Raw genomic sequence first — 14888 nt, 5'->3', positions numbered from 1 at the left:
TTAAAATAGGGATTTTACACACATGGAAGTTAAACCCTTGGGAATAAAATTCCTACGCAAAAAACAAGTGAAATTGGAGGCCAAAACTTCAATGATGTAAAAATAAATATTGTGTTCAATCAGAAACGCTGTGAACAAACATTCTGCGCGAATGACCCCAAAATCATCGGAAGATGAAGGAAAACACCGTCAATTTTTGAAGAACACTGACTTTTTGTGACACTTGCTTGATGTTTTTTTTTCACTTCACGACTGATGATGGCAGTCTTTCCATGACCGATGTTTATGTCCATAACACAACTTGTACAAAAAGGAAAAGTCAGCCCTGTTCTGGAACGTTTGATGAAAGGAATTTCATCGGAATAAGTATCTTTCAAATTGATTAAATATGTTTTTGCTTATCAGTATTCATGCTTTGTTATATCGCACGTACGTAACTTCAACAAAAGAAATTTTGACCACATGTGCATCACCATAATCTTCAATTATTATCCAGGACTATTGGCTGCTAAGCCATTTCCCTGCACGATAAGACAAACAACTTTCTTGTTACCAGAAGGTTTGTAAAACTTCCTTAAAAAGGGAATTTCCCCATTTACGACGTATGACGTCATTTCGAAAGGGAAAAAAAAGGCTTCATGCCCCACAAGAAATTCCTTAGGGATTGTTTTCATAAGCGGGGATTTTTTTAATGAGGTAGGGAATTTTTTGGGACAATTAGGGATTTTCGTGATTTTCATAAAAATTCGGGAGATTTAAGAACTTTTCGGGAGATCGAGCGATGAAGATAAAATTCGGGAGACTTGGCAGCTATGGTCTCTCATTAATTCTGGAATTATCTCTCATTAATTTTGGAATTCTCTCATTAACGTTGGAATTATCTCTCATTAATGTTGGAATTATCTTTCATTAATTCGGTAGTTTTTTCTTTCATTAATTCTGGAATCATATCATCGATACTGAAATTATTTCTTTCATTTATTCTTTCAAACTCCTTTAAACAACTATGGATGCCATTAGAAAATAACGGAGATGCGCTGACATTCAATGCATCACGTGATTTTCAAAGGAATGATGTAGACCACTGACGTCATACCAGCGCCGGTACTAGAGGGAGCGGGGGTAACTGCTCCGGGTGGCAATTTTTAGGTGAACACTGTTATAAAATTATCGAATTCCGAATTGGTGGGGGCGGCAAGACAATACAAAAATCCTAGTTATGGCCCTGCATCATACTCCCTCCAGTAATATAATAAGCTCAATGGATTTCAGCGCCGATTCACCCATTGAAGCACAGCTCGCATTTGGCGGCATTTTTGTCTGGCACACTCAGCAACCAATCTTGATAGAAGGGATTTTTCAGCCACAAGTAATTAAAAGTACACACACTTGCTACTCATCTTTCGATTTCTTTCTTTAAAGAATCTTGTACAAGCGCTTCACATCACTCCTAAATAAATATTTTGTTGATAGCATGGGCGGAGATACGGTGGGGGGGGGGCAGCGTGAAAGGTGAAGTTGACTGATCTAATGTATATATGCATATATGAATTGACATCATCATTGTGCCTCCCCAGACTTCCAAGTCTATCTCTGCATATGGTTGACAGTAATCAGAGGAAGCTTCGCTCACTTAAGGACCGAAAGACTGAAATTATTTCGGCAAAAATTATGAAACTTTTCTAAGATATTTATTTCTCAAGTCCTCCAGAAAAAATACCTAGTACAAAAATTTAATGACTACCAACGACTCGAAATACGTCTATATACAATCACCGGATACATGCTACCATAAAGCCGGATTTTCCTAGAAGTGGGTTGTTGCAATACCTTCTACAGCAGAAGGACTTGATCGGAAGTTCATTTTGAACTCAGACTTTTATTCCATAAAAGTTGCAAGGAAAAAAAACAAGATCATTTACGATCATAAAAAAAAATAAATAAATAAAACGGCCGACAAATAACAACTGGCAATCTCACGGAGAAAAAAAACAATCCCGACATACACGTGGAAAAAAACCAGCCTACAGTATAAAGCCAAGCTCCCGTGAGGGTGGGAGCACGCCGCCAGCGATTTACATATTGAGTCGGGCCGAGCGGTTCCACGTGCACAGAGAATAAAAAGGGGAAAAACATTCCAACATAGGTTTTTGGCGCCGCATGAACCGGGCTGGATCATTTCGCATTGACAGAAACGTGTTACATAATCACACTACGCGTTTGTGTATTCCTACCATGGCGCATCAGCTCACGGCCCTGGCATCAGCTACTCTGTCATCTGCATGCTCCGGTTTGAAGGGAAGCATCGAGCTCGATGAAGGGAAGTGAAAGAAAACAAAAATGAATAGAAGATTGATAAAATGAGTGGCGCACAATGCATTTAACTCCTCCAGAAGCAGTCGGCCAATCACGCCGACGTAAAACATTGCCGTGAGGCTTGTTGCGCTCTCTAGGAAAACAGTCGAACTTGTTTTCTTATTATTGGTGAGTGGACGGCGTGTCACGCTGGGCGATTCACTTTGCACGCGGCACAGAAAACCTGGCTTAAGAATAATGGGGGAAAAACGTGCTTTAAATCCAATTATCCAGGGTTATTGGCTGCTAAAGCTTTTTCCCTGTGCTTTGCACTTTTTTATGGACGTCACTTATGGAGTAAAAAAAAAAGTGGCGAATACTATTTCGGAAAAAACAAATTTTTCAAGGACTCTCACAGAATTCTTAAAAAAAAATTTTCAAGGACTCTCACTGAATTCTTAAAAAAAAATTTTTTTTCAAGGACTCTTTATGGATTTTCAAGGCTTTGAAAATGAACTTTTTTTTCAAGGACTTTTCAAGGTTTTCAAGGACTGTACGAACCATGTTTAAGTCTTCCACAGTCCAGCCTGCCAACTCTCTTCAACAATGCACAGCAAATTATGAATACATGTAAGTTTTTTAACAATGGCGCTCCTTCCAGACCACTTTCAAAAGCACAGTGCAAAATGTGCAAATTACAAGATCCGCTGTAAATAGGCCAAGGTGAGCCAGATGGTTTTACTGTGCTGTCCCTCCTTTTTTTAAAACCCTTAACTGGCATGGTGGGGTCATTTTCACCCCACGCTTTCTTCATCTTGCCACCCGCTTGAGAAAGAAATGCACCTGGATCATCTTATTTTCAGTACCTTTCAAGGCAGTTGCTAACACGTGTTCGACAAATTTATAATCAGGGTTCATACTCATTTTCATAAAAAAATTTCCATGACTTTTTAGTCAAATTTTCCAAAAATTCCATGTTTTTTTTAAATCAAAAAATTGATGTAAACCAATAAAAATTTACAAAAAATTAATTATATTATAAAACTATTTATATTAATTATAAAATTAATAATTTTATATAATTACAATATCATAATGGCATCATAATCGTAGATTGTGTTTACATGCATTTATGCTTTTCAAATACGCCTGATGGAGAAGGAAAATGGAACAATTAAGAAATGATATTTCCCTTTTATGCAATTTCAATGCCCACAAGATTTAAGCCTTTACAGTTGTTTCCTTTGTGACATAATTAATCAAAGATGTAGTTGGTTTCACTGAATCAAAATTCTTTACAGTTGGCTTGCAACAGCACCTCCTAGAGATAGATCTATCTTGCGCTAGAACCGAGAAATTTAGCAATCGGGGGTTGTTCACTGAACTCCTCTGATTTCACATGCTTGGCATGGTTCTGGTTAACTTATCTGCCCGTGTTGTGAGTTTTGCCGCAAAGCTGCCACCATGCTTTATACAGGTCATTTTTGACTGCTTTGATCCAATGAGCCTACTGACGATCTGCCCACACAAGTTTTCTTACAACACAAAATTGTTTTCAAATAAAAATACCCACGTGGGAAATCAAAATATACACATGCGCCATCCGCTGTTCCTAACTTACAAAACTTACAAAATTATCGCAACTGAACTTTGAACCATGGCTTTCTACAATGCGTATATGATGTTTCTGAAAACACTAGAAAGAATTACGATGAAGTCGTAGCAATACGCTTTTCCAAGTGGACTTTCGAAATCCTCGTTCCTCCTCGGCAGTATCTAATGTTTTTTGCAATATTTTACGGATCTATATATATAAAATTGATTTTCTGTGTGTGTGTCTGTGTGTGTATGTTCTCTATACAAATCTACAATTTTAGATCGATCGTCACCAAATTTTGCATATATACCAAATGGGACCCGACTTGATAGGCTACTTTAAAATTTCATCAGACCAGGGCAAATGCCCCAAATGGGCAAAAAACTGTCCGGCAACAATGGTTTTTGGGCCTCAACAATCACTTTCCGAACGTTTACTTTGGTTACCGTGGTTCCCTAGCGATGAGTTTCAGACGTGTATATGCCTTTACAACGGTTTGTCACTTCTTTAATCCTGTTAGTATATGTATAATAGTTTATGCCTTTATAATGGTTTGCCACATTTTCAATATACTCTCAGTAATGAGGCTTTTTGAATAGACGTCATAATCATCATCAGCATCAGTTTGAGGGTCAGGCCAAGGATGATTCCCATAGAAATCAGTGTTAAAATTGCCGATTTTACTGTAGAAATGCGGAAATTTGGTGGGGTTTTCCACCCCATCAATAATTTTAAAAGTTGTATTTTATCCTCGATTTTTGAAATATTGAGTTCGCTTAGAGATATACGAAGCCCAGGAGATTAAATATGAAGTGATTAGCCAGACCTACTTTCGAGTTCGATATTCATGCAATAACATTGATTTCAACTTTTTATTTACATCTTCTCAAGCATGAAAATTAATGTCTCCGTATTGCAATAATAAAATGTGAAAAATAATGTCTTTTGATATTTATTTGCATAAATTCATATAGTTTAGGATGTTTTTAAAATTAGTTATGGGCCCCATAAAGTGCATCGAAAAAATTCCACAGCTTTAATTAAGCATTTTTGGAAGCTGAGACAGGCAGAAATAGATAACTTGAAGTTCAGGGGGAGGGAATCGAAATACCTAACACCCATAAAAGAAAGGGGGGGGGGACTATTCATTTCTACGTTTCTTTAAATTTAGATTTTTGTTTATTTCATGAGTCGCGCAGGACGTCGCCATATTGGTTAACTTAGACACGGTTTGCATGTCCCTCAAAGAAAGAGGAAGATATCGCATGATCCAAAAAGCCTCATTGAAGAAAACCCGGGCAGCGCCGGGTATTGCAGCTAGTTATCAATATTTACGATGTTATCTGAATTCCCTTTTTTATCTTGACGGAATTTTCTTTTCCTCTTTACTATTATTATTATTTTAGATCTATCTTTTTTTCCCGATCAGACGACAATTGTGACGATTTTCCAGGTCGTTGTCTGAAATTTCCAGGTTTTAAAATAAAAATGGGTCATTTTCCCTGATTTTTTTTGGTAAAAAATGTTTTCCCTGTACAAACCCTGATGATGCTTTTCTACTTTTTCATCCCTCTATATCATTGATTGAAGTTTTCATGCAGTCTAAATGACCCCGCCTCACCACTTGAGTGTTTTTTTGCCTAACGGCAGGAGTATTCAGATCGAAATGGCATACCGGAAGAGCATCAGTTTTCTCGATAACGGTTTCAAATTAATGGTGAAACATCGGATATCCGAGGTGAGGGTGAGGATAGTGTTATTAGTGAATTGCACATAAGATCATTATTGTTTGCATGTACTGTTTCCAACTTAGAGTAAGAGTATATAATAAGACTTATGAAAATATAATAAATACTATTTTAATTTGTAAATTTTATTTTCTGAGTATGTATCCCTCAATTTTTTTTTTTTTTTTTTGAATGTGTGTCTTTATAAATGAAAATTTTTGGGAAAAAAAATTAAGGAAATTCGAAAATTTATCTAGTGAATTAATTGGCAGATGAATGAAGTCTCTATTGTTTTTATGAAGTTGATTTTTAAAATGCATCAATACTTGCTGGGGTCAAAATGACCCCACGACGCCAGTTACACACAGAATTTTCACAAAAGCAGTTAAGGGTTAAAGGGATTTGTTTATATTTTACTGATCAATACCTGTGTAATCATTTTTGGCAAATTAAACACTTTCATTTCTAGCTCTTTGCTGAGAATTGTAAATATTGTTTCTGTCTCAAAAATACAGAAGGCAATTGATTGGTATTGGGTAGCATCACAATCACAAAACCTGGAATAGCCTATGTATCCAACTTCTTTGTAATGCAAACTGCTTCAACTACATACAAAATGTGCACCATAATTTTGAATGAATGTTAAGTACTGTCCAAGACCATGAAGTAGTAAACACAAAATTATTTTTCCATTCCAGACAGAAGTTTTTAATGACTACTCCAGTTTTTTAAACCTCAAACTAAGCAAATATTGTAATATTTGGCAATATATTGATGATTTGCTGCTCAATTAAAAACCAATTACACAAATTTCAGAAAGATTTGGTAGGAAAAGTAGAACATTTTTACCAAAAAGTAGGATGAGTGGAAGCCCAGCAGCTGGAAACAGTGATTGAAGGTTTTTTTTTCATTGTTCTGCCAATGAGCTGCAATTTGTATAGTTTAAGCCTATTTTATATGTTGTAAGAAGCCTGGGCACCGAATCTTGAGGAGGGGGTTTCAAGCTAATTCTATTTGTGTAGCGCCAAGAAATCAAATTGCGGGGTGGACAGATGATGTTATCAAAAAGTCAGCTTGTATTGTGATGCCTTTTCAAAGTTTCTTAAGGGAAAATTTTGTTTTTGTAGCAAAATGTAACAAACGACTAGAAATTGGAGCAAAATTTAGCAGACGTTGGAAATTGTAGCAACTGTAGCAGATTTTCCACCCTGAATTTACATAAATTAAGTGAAATATATATACTACTAAAAAGAAAATTTACAAGATTGTAAGAAGAATAATCTTTTGTGTAATAAGTATGTCTGAATAAATTAAATGACTGAAAGAATACAAATACCAATTGCAAAAAAATTAATTCTCGGAAGAGCTATACATGCGCACGCACACGCACGCAGACACAACTCGTATATAGACACTATTTTATATTTTTCGATTTTGAACTACCTGTCACCTCACAAGTCAAGACCATAGGAAATGGCTGCTGATGGTATACATCCCAGTGGATTTGAAAGCAGTCACGTGACAGAACTATAGCGTGGAAGAGAAATAGGGTTAACCTTTCTCTACCTTTATTTCACCTTTAAGGGGTCATCCAAGTATTATGTCCAAGTTTAATGGGAAACTCTAATGCACTGATTAAAGTAGCCTATAGGAATTGCATATACAGTTTTTTTATACTTACAGCATGAGATGTCATCATGTACACAGTGGTGTATGCAACTTTTGTGCGTGATAGAATTTTTACTTGAATTATATTTGGGGGGAATAATGCTTCAGTCTTATTCGCAGCAGCCTTGTAAGGAAGCCGCTATAATGTTTCACAGTATTGAGTGGTCATAACGACGAACTCGCATCGCGATGATCCCGTCATCATAGCAGTGGCCAAGTGAAGTTGGTTTTATGTTGTTCCCAACTTAAAGGAGCGAATGTGAGCTGATCTCCCCGTTAGAAAGTCTTGCCACAGAGAGCAACAGGCCTACAACAATACAATTATTCAATCATTACACTTTGTTACATTCTTAAAAAAAAAATTTTTTTCAAGGACTCTTTATGGATTTTCAAGGTCTTGAAAATGAACTTTTTTTTTCAAGGACTTTTCAAGGTTTTCAAGGACCATACGAACCATGTTTAAGTCTTCCACAGTCCAGCCTGCCAACTCTCTTCAACAATGCACAGTAAATTATGAATACATGTAAGTTTTTTAACAATGGCGCTCCTTCCAGACCACTTTCAAAAGCACAGTGCAAAATGTGCAAATTACAAGATCGCTGTAAATAGGCCAAGGTGAACCAGATGGTTTTACTGTGCTGTCCATCCTTTTTTTAAAACCCTTAACTGGCATGGTGGGGTCATTTTCACCCCACGCATTCTTCATCTTGCCACCCGCTTGAGAAAGAAATGCACCTTCGTTCACACATAGTTAGAAAAATTGATGGCAGATGGAAGCACTACACACAAACAAACTTCACGTTAGGTTCACTACACATATACACACATTCCGACATGTACCAATTCATTACAAGTTCTGCAGAGAAATATGGACGAGCTGCATGTGTGATTCAGTAGTGGTAGCCTTGTCAAGAATCACTGACTCTATATATCTATGTTTCATTGAATTTATTTCCCAGTCAACTCAAAATCAATGTATCATTTGCACAGTAAAAATGATTCCTAAAAATGTTATCTATCAAATAAAAATGTTTAATCAATTGAAAACTGCTTACTTTACTATTGATGATGGCGACTAGTGCTGCATAAACATGAGTAAATGTAGGAGACATTGCTTGAGCTTGAATGATAGCTCTTGCTAGAACACCTCTGGAAATAAATATATGAACAAGCTGTCAAAGGCTGTGACTATGAATTAGCTGCAAGAGCTAAAAACTACTGTATAAACTGTATAAGAAGCAGCTTTATTTACACATGGTTCATAATCTTTGAAAGTGAAAAAATTCAAGGACTATTCAAGCACTTTCCCAGGCAAAAATTTAAAACTTCAATGACATTTATATTGTGATTGATAAAAATCATATTTTCAAAAAATTAAATTAGATTTTTATTTATATATTCCACATTTACTAATTTTAATTTTGAGTTTGAAATGCCAATTTATTAAATATAAATATAATTTTATTCACATGTAGTCAGTGGCCTAGCCACTGACTACATGTGCTAATTTTAAAACATAAAATAAAAAATTTAATCATAAAACATAAAATGATTTCTGCTGGATGTCCTTTGATAAAACTACAATATATATATTTTTTAAAGCAAGACCTTTAAAACTTAATATTGTCTACAAGCAGAAATTAGAACTATAATGGTTTTAAAAATTATTTTTATATTTAATAAATTGGACATTTGCTGTGTAGTACAGACAGCTACTGACCACCCAATCAAAATTTTGCCTACATTGGTGCCTGTTTTTCTAAATGACTTTTGATCTTTAAAAAAACTTGAAAAATATTGACTTTTTCATTTTCTACCTTCATTGACTAAAATTAATAAGGAAAAAAAAATGTACATTTACATTTGCACCTCTTGCAGTTTCACAGTGATTGGGTTTGTACTAATTCTTAAGAGAAGAAGGGGAAAAAAAAGAAAGTGGAGGTTTCCTTTACCATTTTTGACAATTGCTCTGACGCTCTTCATCTAGAGACATGTTCAGATCAGCCTCCGTTATCCACCTTTATTAAAGGGCAGAATCTTGCCCGCTTCTAGCTGTAACTGTTTTCTCTTGCTATTGGTCGTTCTCGGTAGAGCTCCTAGAAATATAGTGTTCACGACATACTCATTCTGTTCTGAAGGGCCACCAAGAGCATTGACTAAGGCACCTTTTGAAGAAATTAGGCACGAAAACCTATTGTGGACAGACCATTGAACCTATGAAGTAATGGCTAAGATTTGAGCTGCTCCAAGAAGTATAACCTTTTCTTTGGGCGCCTTAGGTACAGCTTGAGCTCCTAGAAATACCACTTTATGTATGGGGACTTAGCTAGATTCATAATGCCTAGAAATGCTACGTTATCTGCAGGTGCCTTGGCGAGAGCTACTAGCTTGTGTATAAGGCAGTGTCAAAGACTAGGAAATGGTGGAAAACAGCTATGAGCTTTAGAGCCCTAAAAACCCAAGATTTTTAGGCACAAAGAAGGGGGGGGGGATTCTGGAAGTTTTTTTCCTACAGTTGGGTAAATAAAAAACCTATAGCACTAAGTCGGGTCAATAGCGCTCTGATATGTTCAGACTGGGAAAGGAAATTATAGTCTTCTATATCAGGGTGTCTACCAAATACCAAAAGCGAAATTCTGTGACTTTTTGGTGACCTTTCTCATTCGCAGGGCTCCCACTCAAAAAATTAGGAAAAGTAGGATGGGGGAGGGTACCCCCCCCCATCCTACCATAAGGGGAGGCATCATATATAATCATGGCATAATAAAAAAATCCTTAGAATTTTTTTTGAAAAATTTTAAAATTAATTTTTTTTCATAGCACACTATTTCAGTATCCTGTAAGATTGACTCAAGCCAAAGCAAAATGACAGAAATGTCTTGATTACAAAAAAAAAATTTAGCCAAAATAGGCTCTTAGCAACCACAGATAACTTCTTTCTGCTTTCGTCACAATATATATATTACATTCTTTTTGGGAGTCTTCCACAGTCCAGTCTGTCAACTCCAGAAGTGCCAACTTTTGGAATCCAGAAATCTGGAGATTCTCCCGAGGGGGTACCCCTGACCCCACCCCGGCACTCATAGACTCGATCAAAAAAAATTTCAACGAATAGCAATAGTGGGCTCAAACCAGAGCAAAAGACATGAACGACGTTGAATGGAGCAAGGTGTGATTGATCGCGCAGTTTGTTCAGTCGGTTGAACGATCGGAGGCGGCTTTCGAAATCTGCAGTTTGCTGTCGGAATCGACGCTCATCACCAGACAGGGATGTGAATCAGAAGAAAACACGTCTTAATAGAATGTGCACGAATGAGCTCATTTCTTTACTGATTGCATTAACGCTCACAGGTGAAACGTATTGGCGCAGGTAAAATAAAAAAATTAGAAGAAACGTTTCTATATACAACAGTCGAAAAGATCGTTCAAGGGTACAAACATAGTCCAGCCGATTTTTAAATTCGGAGGGAAGCACAGCACAGGTATGATCCAGCCCGGGGACTCTAAATGAGATAATTCTCATTTTTGTTTCCCTACACTATAAATTCACTAAATGGGACGCATGAAAAATTTGGCCTGAGCCCGGCAAAGATCTCAGCTTGAAGGGTGGGGGGAAGCCCTACTGTAAGATGTGGGGCCACTAGACCAGTGTTTCTCAACCTCTGGAATCCCGCGGCACGGTTGATTTCTTTTTCTGGATTGGAAGGGCTGGGCATACACAAGATTAATGGGGAATAAATAGGTAAAAATGAAGCAATAAACCACTAACGGCCCAGTTTGGTGGATGCCAGGGACTGGCGGTTGAGAAACACTGCACTAGACCAACCAAGGGCCCTTTTGAAGAATGGATTTCACATATTCCTTTTCTTATTCACATTTTTCCAAGTCCAATATTGGACGCTTGTTATTTGCCTTATCATCATGCTTAGGTGTTTGTCTGGATCAGGCATCTTCAATCCGTTGCTAGCGAGCACCATGGTGCTCCTCGAAGCACCCAGAGTGCTCGATGCTCGTGTCCGATTTGGTGCTCATAAGCACTTGATCAACATTTCATTTAAAGGCCTCTGGTCTAGATCGCAAGCTTGTTACTGTTACTAACGGTTCTCTTTCGTCAGCTGCCTCCCTTATGTAATTCATAGTTCACCGGCAGCTTCCTAAGAAGTTTGGCAGTTTCTTCACCATATAAGAACCACTTTAAACATAGGTTTTGTGTGCACAAAGCCATATTTTGAGCTTGCCACGAAGATCCTAGGATCTCAGACGAACACTTTCGGAAACACTCTGGTACTCCTTTAAATTTGGCCTAAAAGTTATGTCAAAACACAATTAATGGCGAACGAGTCCGATGTTGGTCTTGTCTTAAACTCTCTCATTCTGTCACATGCATATATTGTACGATTTGGTCGTTCGCTATAGCTAGTCGGTAAAGATTGAAGCGATCAAAATAAAAAAATTTATGATAATTAAAAAAAAATTCTTTTGCAGGGAAAACATTGGTGTTCAACACCTTTCACCTGTTCCCCACAAGGATGAGGCTGCAGCCCTACAGCTTGGGACAGCCCACCATCATTGTTTTTTCATGAATGATCTTATCAGCCCCCTTGGAATTTCATGTGAAACACACAGCGTTTAGCACCCACGTTTTTATGTCGCGTGACATGCAGGCTTGGCTAAATTATTTTACGCGAAGCTGAAGTTGGCTACAGTTACACTGTAGAGGTTACACATCAATGGGCGAAGTTGTCGCGACGTCCCAGGCGACAATCCGTAGCAAAAGCGACGTATACATTCTGGAACCTGTTTTGAGGCACAGATCAGAAGGGCGGGATTTTCAGAACATTTCTGATTTACTAACTTCTGAAAAATAATCGTTTAGGTTGTTAAAAACAGCCATAAAATTTCCAGCGGTTCGGGAGGGGGGCAACAAGGGACTCTTTGTCAAAATCCCGGGGGGGAGGGGGGGGCTGTGCGTAAAAGAAGCTTCCAATACGTTGGGAAAAAAGGGGCCAGTTTCAGAAGCTAGCAAAGTGTAACTCAACCCATATTAGCGTGGCCCAGGGCCTCTTGTTTACATGGGGCCCACATGATGAGATGTGGCACCACAGTTAACAGTGTAAATAATTAAATGTAGGGTAATTATAATTAAAGTTCTCGTAATTCGAGGGGCTTTTCTCAAAAACAGGTTATCCGAATACAATCAAATTTTTAGGATATCTGAATGAGTATGGGAATATGAATGAATATGGGAGAGATATTTCTGAAATAAAAAAGAATACAGTTGAATCCCGTTTTAAAAAACACAGTTATAGCAAAAATCTCTCGTTTTAACGACAACTTTTCCAAACCCCCCCCCCCCTAGAAAAGTTTACATTATATGAGATACCTGGAATTCCTTTATAACAAAATTTCATAATAACAAGGTGATTTCTCCGGTCTCTTGGAAGCTGACATACCATACTTGATTACCAAAGCATGTAAATGCTTCTTTATAAATTGGTTAGAGACAGAGATTTATGGCTTTGCTGACCTTCAGGCTTTCAAATTGCTCTTCCTTTTTCACGTTATAATTTCAAGTTCTTGACCACCAATTACTGAAATCTGCTGCATCTCCGAACTTGCTACCCTGGCCCACTTAACTCCCTGTACATACGGCACCAGGGCCACAACTAGGAAGGAGCAGGCGGTGCAAAAATGGTGCTTATCCCGGCTGAACAAGCATGTAGTTGTGGCTGGGCATCTCACTGTATGTGTGTTGTAAGACTTAAGGTATGTACAGTACTGCAGCTAGATACTTTCTTAGCTGCTGCAAGCACTCTTGGCGTCCCCGTGTAGGGAGCGGCTAGGAGTGGTGAAAGGGTGAATCTGGCGCCCCCTCTATTTCAGCGCCTCGGACAACAGACCCGATCTTCCTAGTTGCGGATCTTTGTGGGTATATAAATCAGAAACTACTTAAAAAAAACAACGGTAGGTGTGAAAATTGGGTGAATAAAATCTCAGTGTCTGAAATTGTCTTCGATCTTACCCACATACAGCGTTTTCTTGAGATGGGTTTTTTCATTGCAAAAACACACATAAACGGGCACATCCACACACAATACAAAAATAAATACAAAAAAAAAAACAGAGTAATTAAAGCAAAACACGCACAATGCAGCTTTTAGAGACATACGGTCGAATCCTGTTATAAGGAACGCCAAGAGACTGTAGAAATCACTTCGTTATAACAAAATTTTGTTATAAAGGAATTCCAGGGTTTTGTATTGTTCCTATGTTAATTTATCTGAGAAATTAGAAAAGTTTCGTTAAAAAGGGGTTTTTGCTATAACGGTATTTGATAAAACGGGATATGAATGTATTTCCTTCTTGGTTCATATGTATCATTTTAATGAATTTTTCAAAAATTTCATATGGAATTTGCAAGTATAAAAACTTCTTCCTTGAGATGTCTATTTTTACGTCTGATAATTTCTTATGAATTTATTACAAATGGTTGGGCCCCTGGTAATTTATACTTTTAAGGATGAGGCATTTATTATTTTATGAATGTCACTATAACCGAGTTTTACTGTATGCTCATGTAGGGAAAAGAAAGAAAAAATATTAGTTAGAAAAATTGTTTTTCTTGATCAGTTTTTTTTTAAATTGCTTATCTGTGCAAGAGCGCCAAACAAAGAATTAGTTTGTCAAATCTAACTAAACCATTAATTTCCACGAATTTGTCTCTCCCCTTTTTTTCTGGCAACCTGAGATGCGATCACCCCACTTGTCAAACAACTTAATAGACAATGGGAGACAGCAAACCCGTGTCCACCCGCCTCGCTAATCTGGGAGCTCAAACTTTTTCAATAGATAACCGAAGATTTGCAACCGCTGCCACCCACCACAAAAAATATGAATTTTCAATGGGTGGTGGCAGTTACAAAAATCGCTACCACCCGCTAGTGGGTTGTCTGTGCACTTTAAGAATAAACCTATAGATGGTCGCTTCCCCCAATCGCAACCGCCTCACAGTCAGTTCTGGGCCTTACAGTCCCCTGTTCCTCCTTTAGGAATTATCATGTGATCCTGAGAACACAGCTTTAGGGGGAATACTACAGATGTTGAAAGGTCCTGTGGTCAAGAGGAAAGAAAAGCTTTTTTTGTTCATCCAGTCTAAATAGCTTTTCTGTCCCACCCATATAATGTCTGCCCCAATGTAGGGTGGCTACATACTGTTGCTACTTACCCATCCATCCCTCTGGGACAAAAAAATAATGAATAAAACCTGAGAGAGAAGAAAAGACATATTGAATGCCACAGCTTCTCGAAATCCTAGATTTTAGGGAGGGGGGAGGGGAATCCAAAGATCTCTGGAGAATCAAAAAAATCTGTGACCTTCACTCAAATTTTGTGACTTTTTCGGGACTTATGTGACCTTTTTCTCATTCCGTGACTTTGTGACTTTCCTGTGTCGGTAGACACCCTGTATATTTGTACGATAATATATTGTACTATATCATACGATAATGCATAATTTTATCTTGAAATGACACTTTCAGAAAAATTGTCTATTTTCATGGTGTAGTTTTTCTTTTCTATGAATCACTGTTTCATCATTGTGC

At 37.5% G+C, this 14888-nt stretch overlaps 1 protein-coding gene across 4 annotated transcripts in view; it reads right to left on the bottom strand.

The window, feature by feature from the left end:
- LOC149076665 (pre-mRNA-splicing factor CWC22 homolog) overlaps positions 1–14888 on the bottom strand; it is a 336314-nt gene that overhangs the window by 202439 nt on the left and 118987 nt on the right. For all 4 annotated transcript variants that reach the window (XM_089244291.1, XM_089244289.1, XM_089244288.1 and 1 more), the window contains exon 5: positions 8343–8436. In XM_089244291.1, the coding sequence (XP_089100417.1) occupies positions 8343–8436 (94 nt within the window). The remainder of the gene's footprint in view (positions 1–8342; positions 8437–14888) is intronic.

This window comes from Pholcus phalangioides, unplaced genomic scaffold, assembly GCF_987345545.1.
Source record: "Pholcus phalangioides strain wild (caught in Gottingen) unplaced genomic scaffold, Ppha-v1.0 ptg000015l_1, whole genome shotgun sequence".
In the NCBI taxonomy this organism is placed as follows: domain Eukaryota; kingdom Metazoa; phylum Arthropoda; class Arachnida; order Araneae; family Pholcidae; genus Pholcus; species Pholcus phalangioides.
Note: the sequence above shows the minus strand (reverse complement) of the source record. Positions and strands in the feature narration are given on the sequence as shown.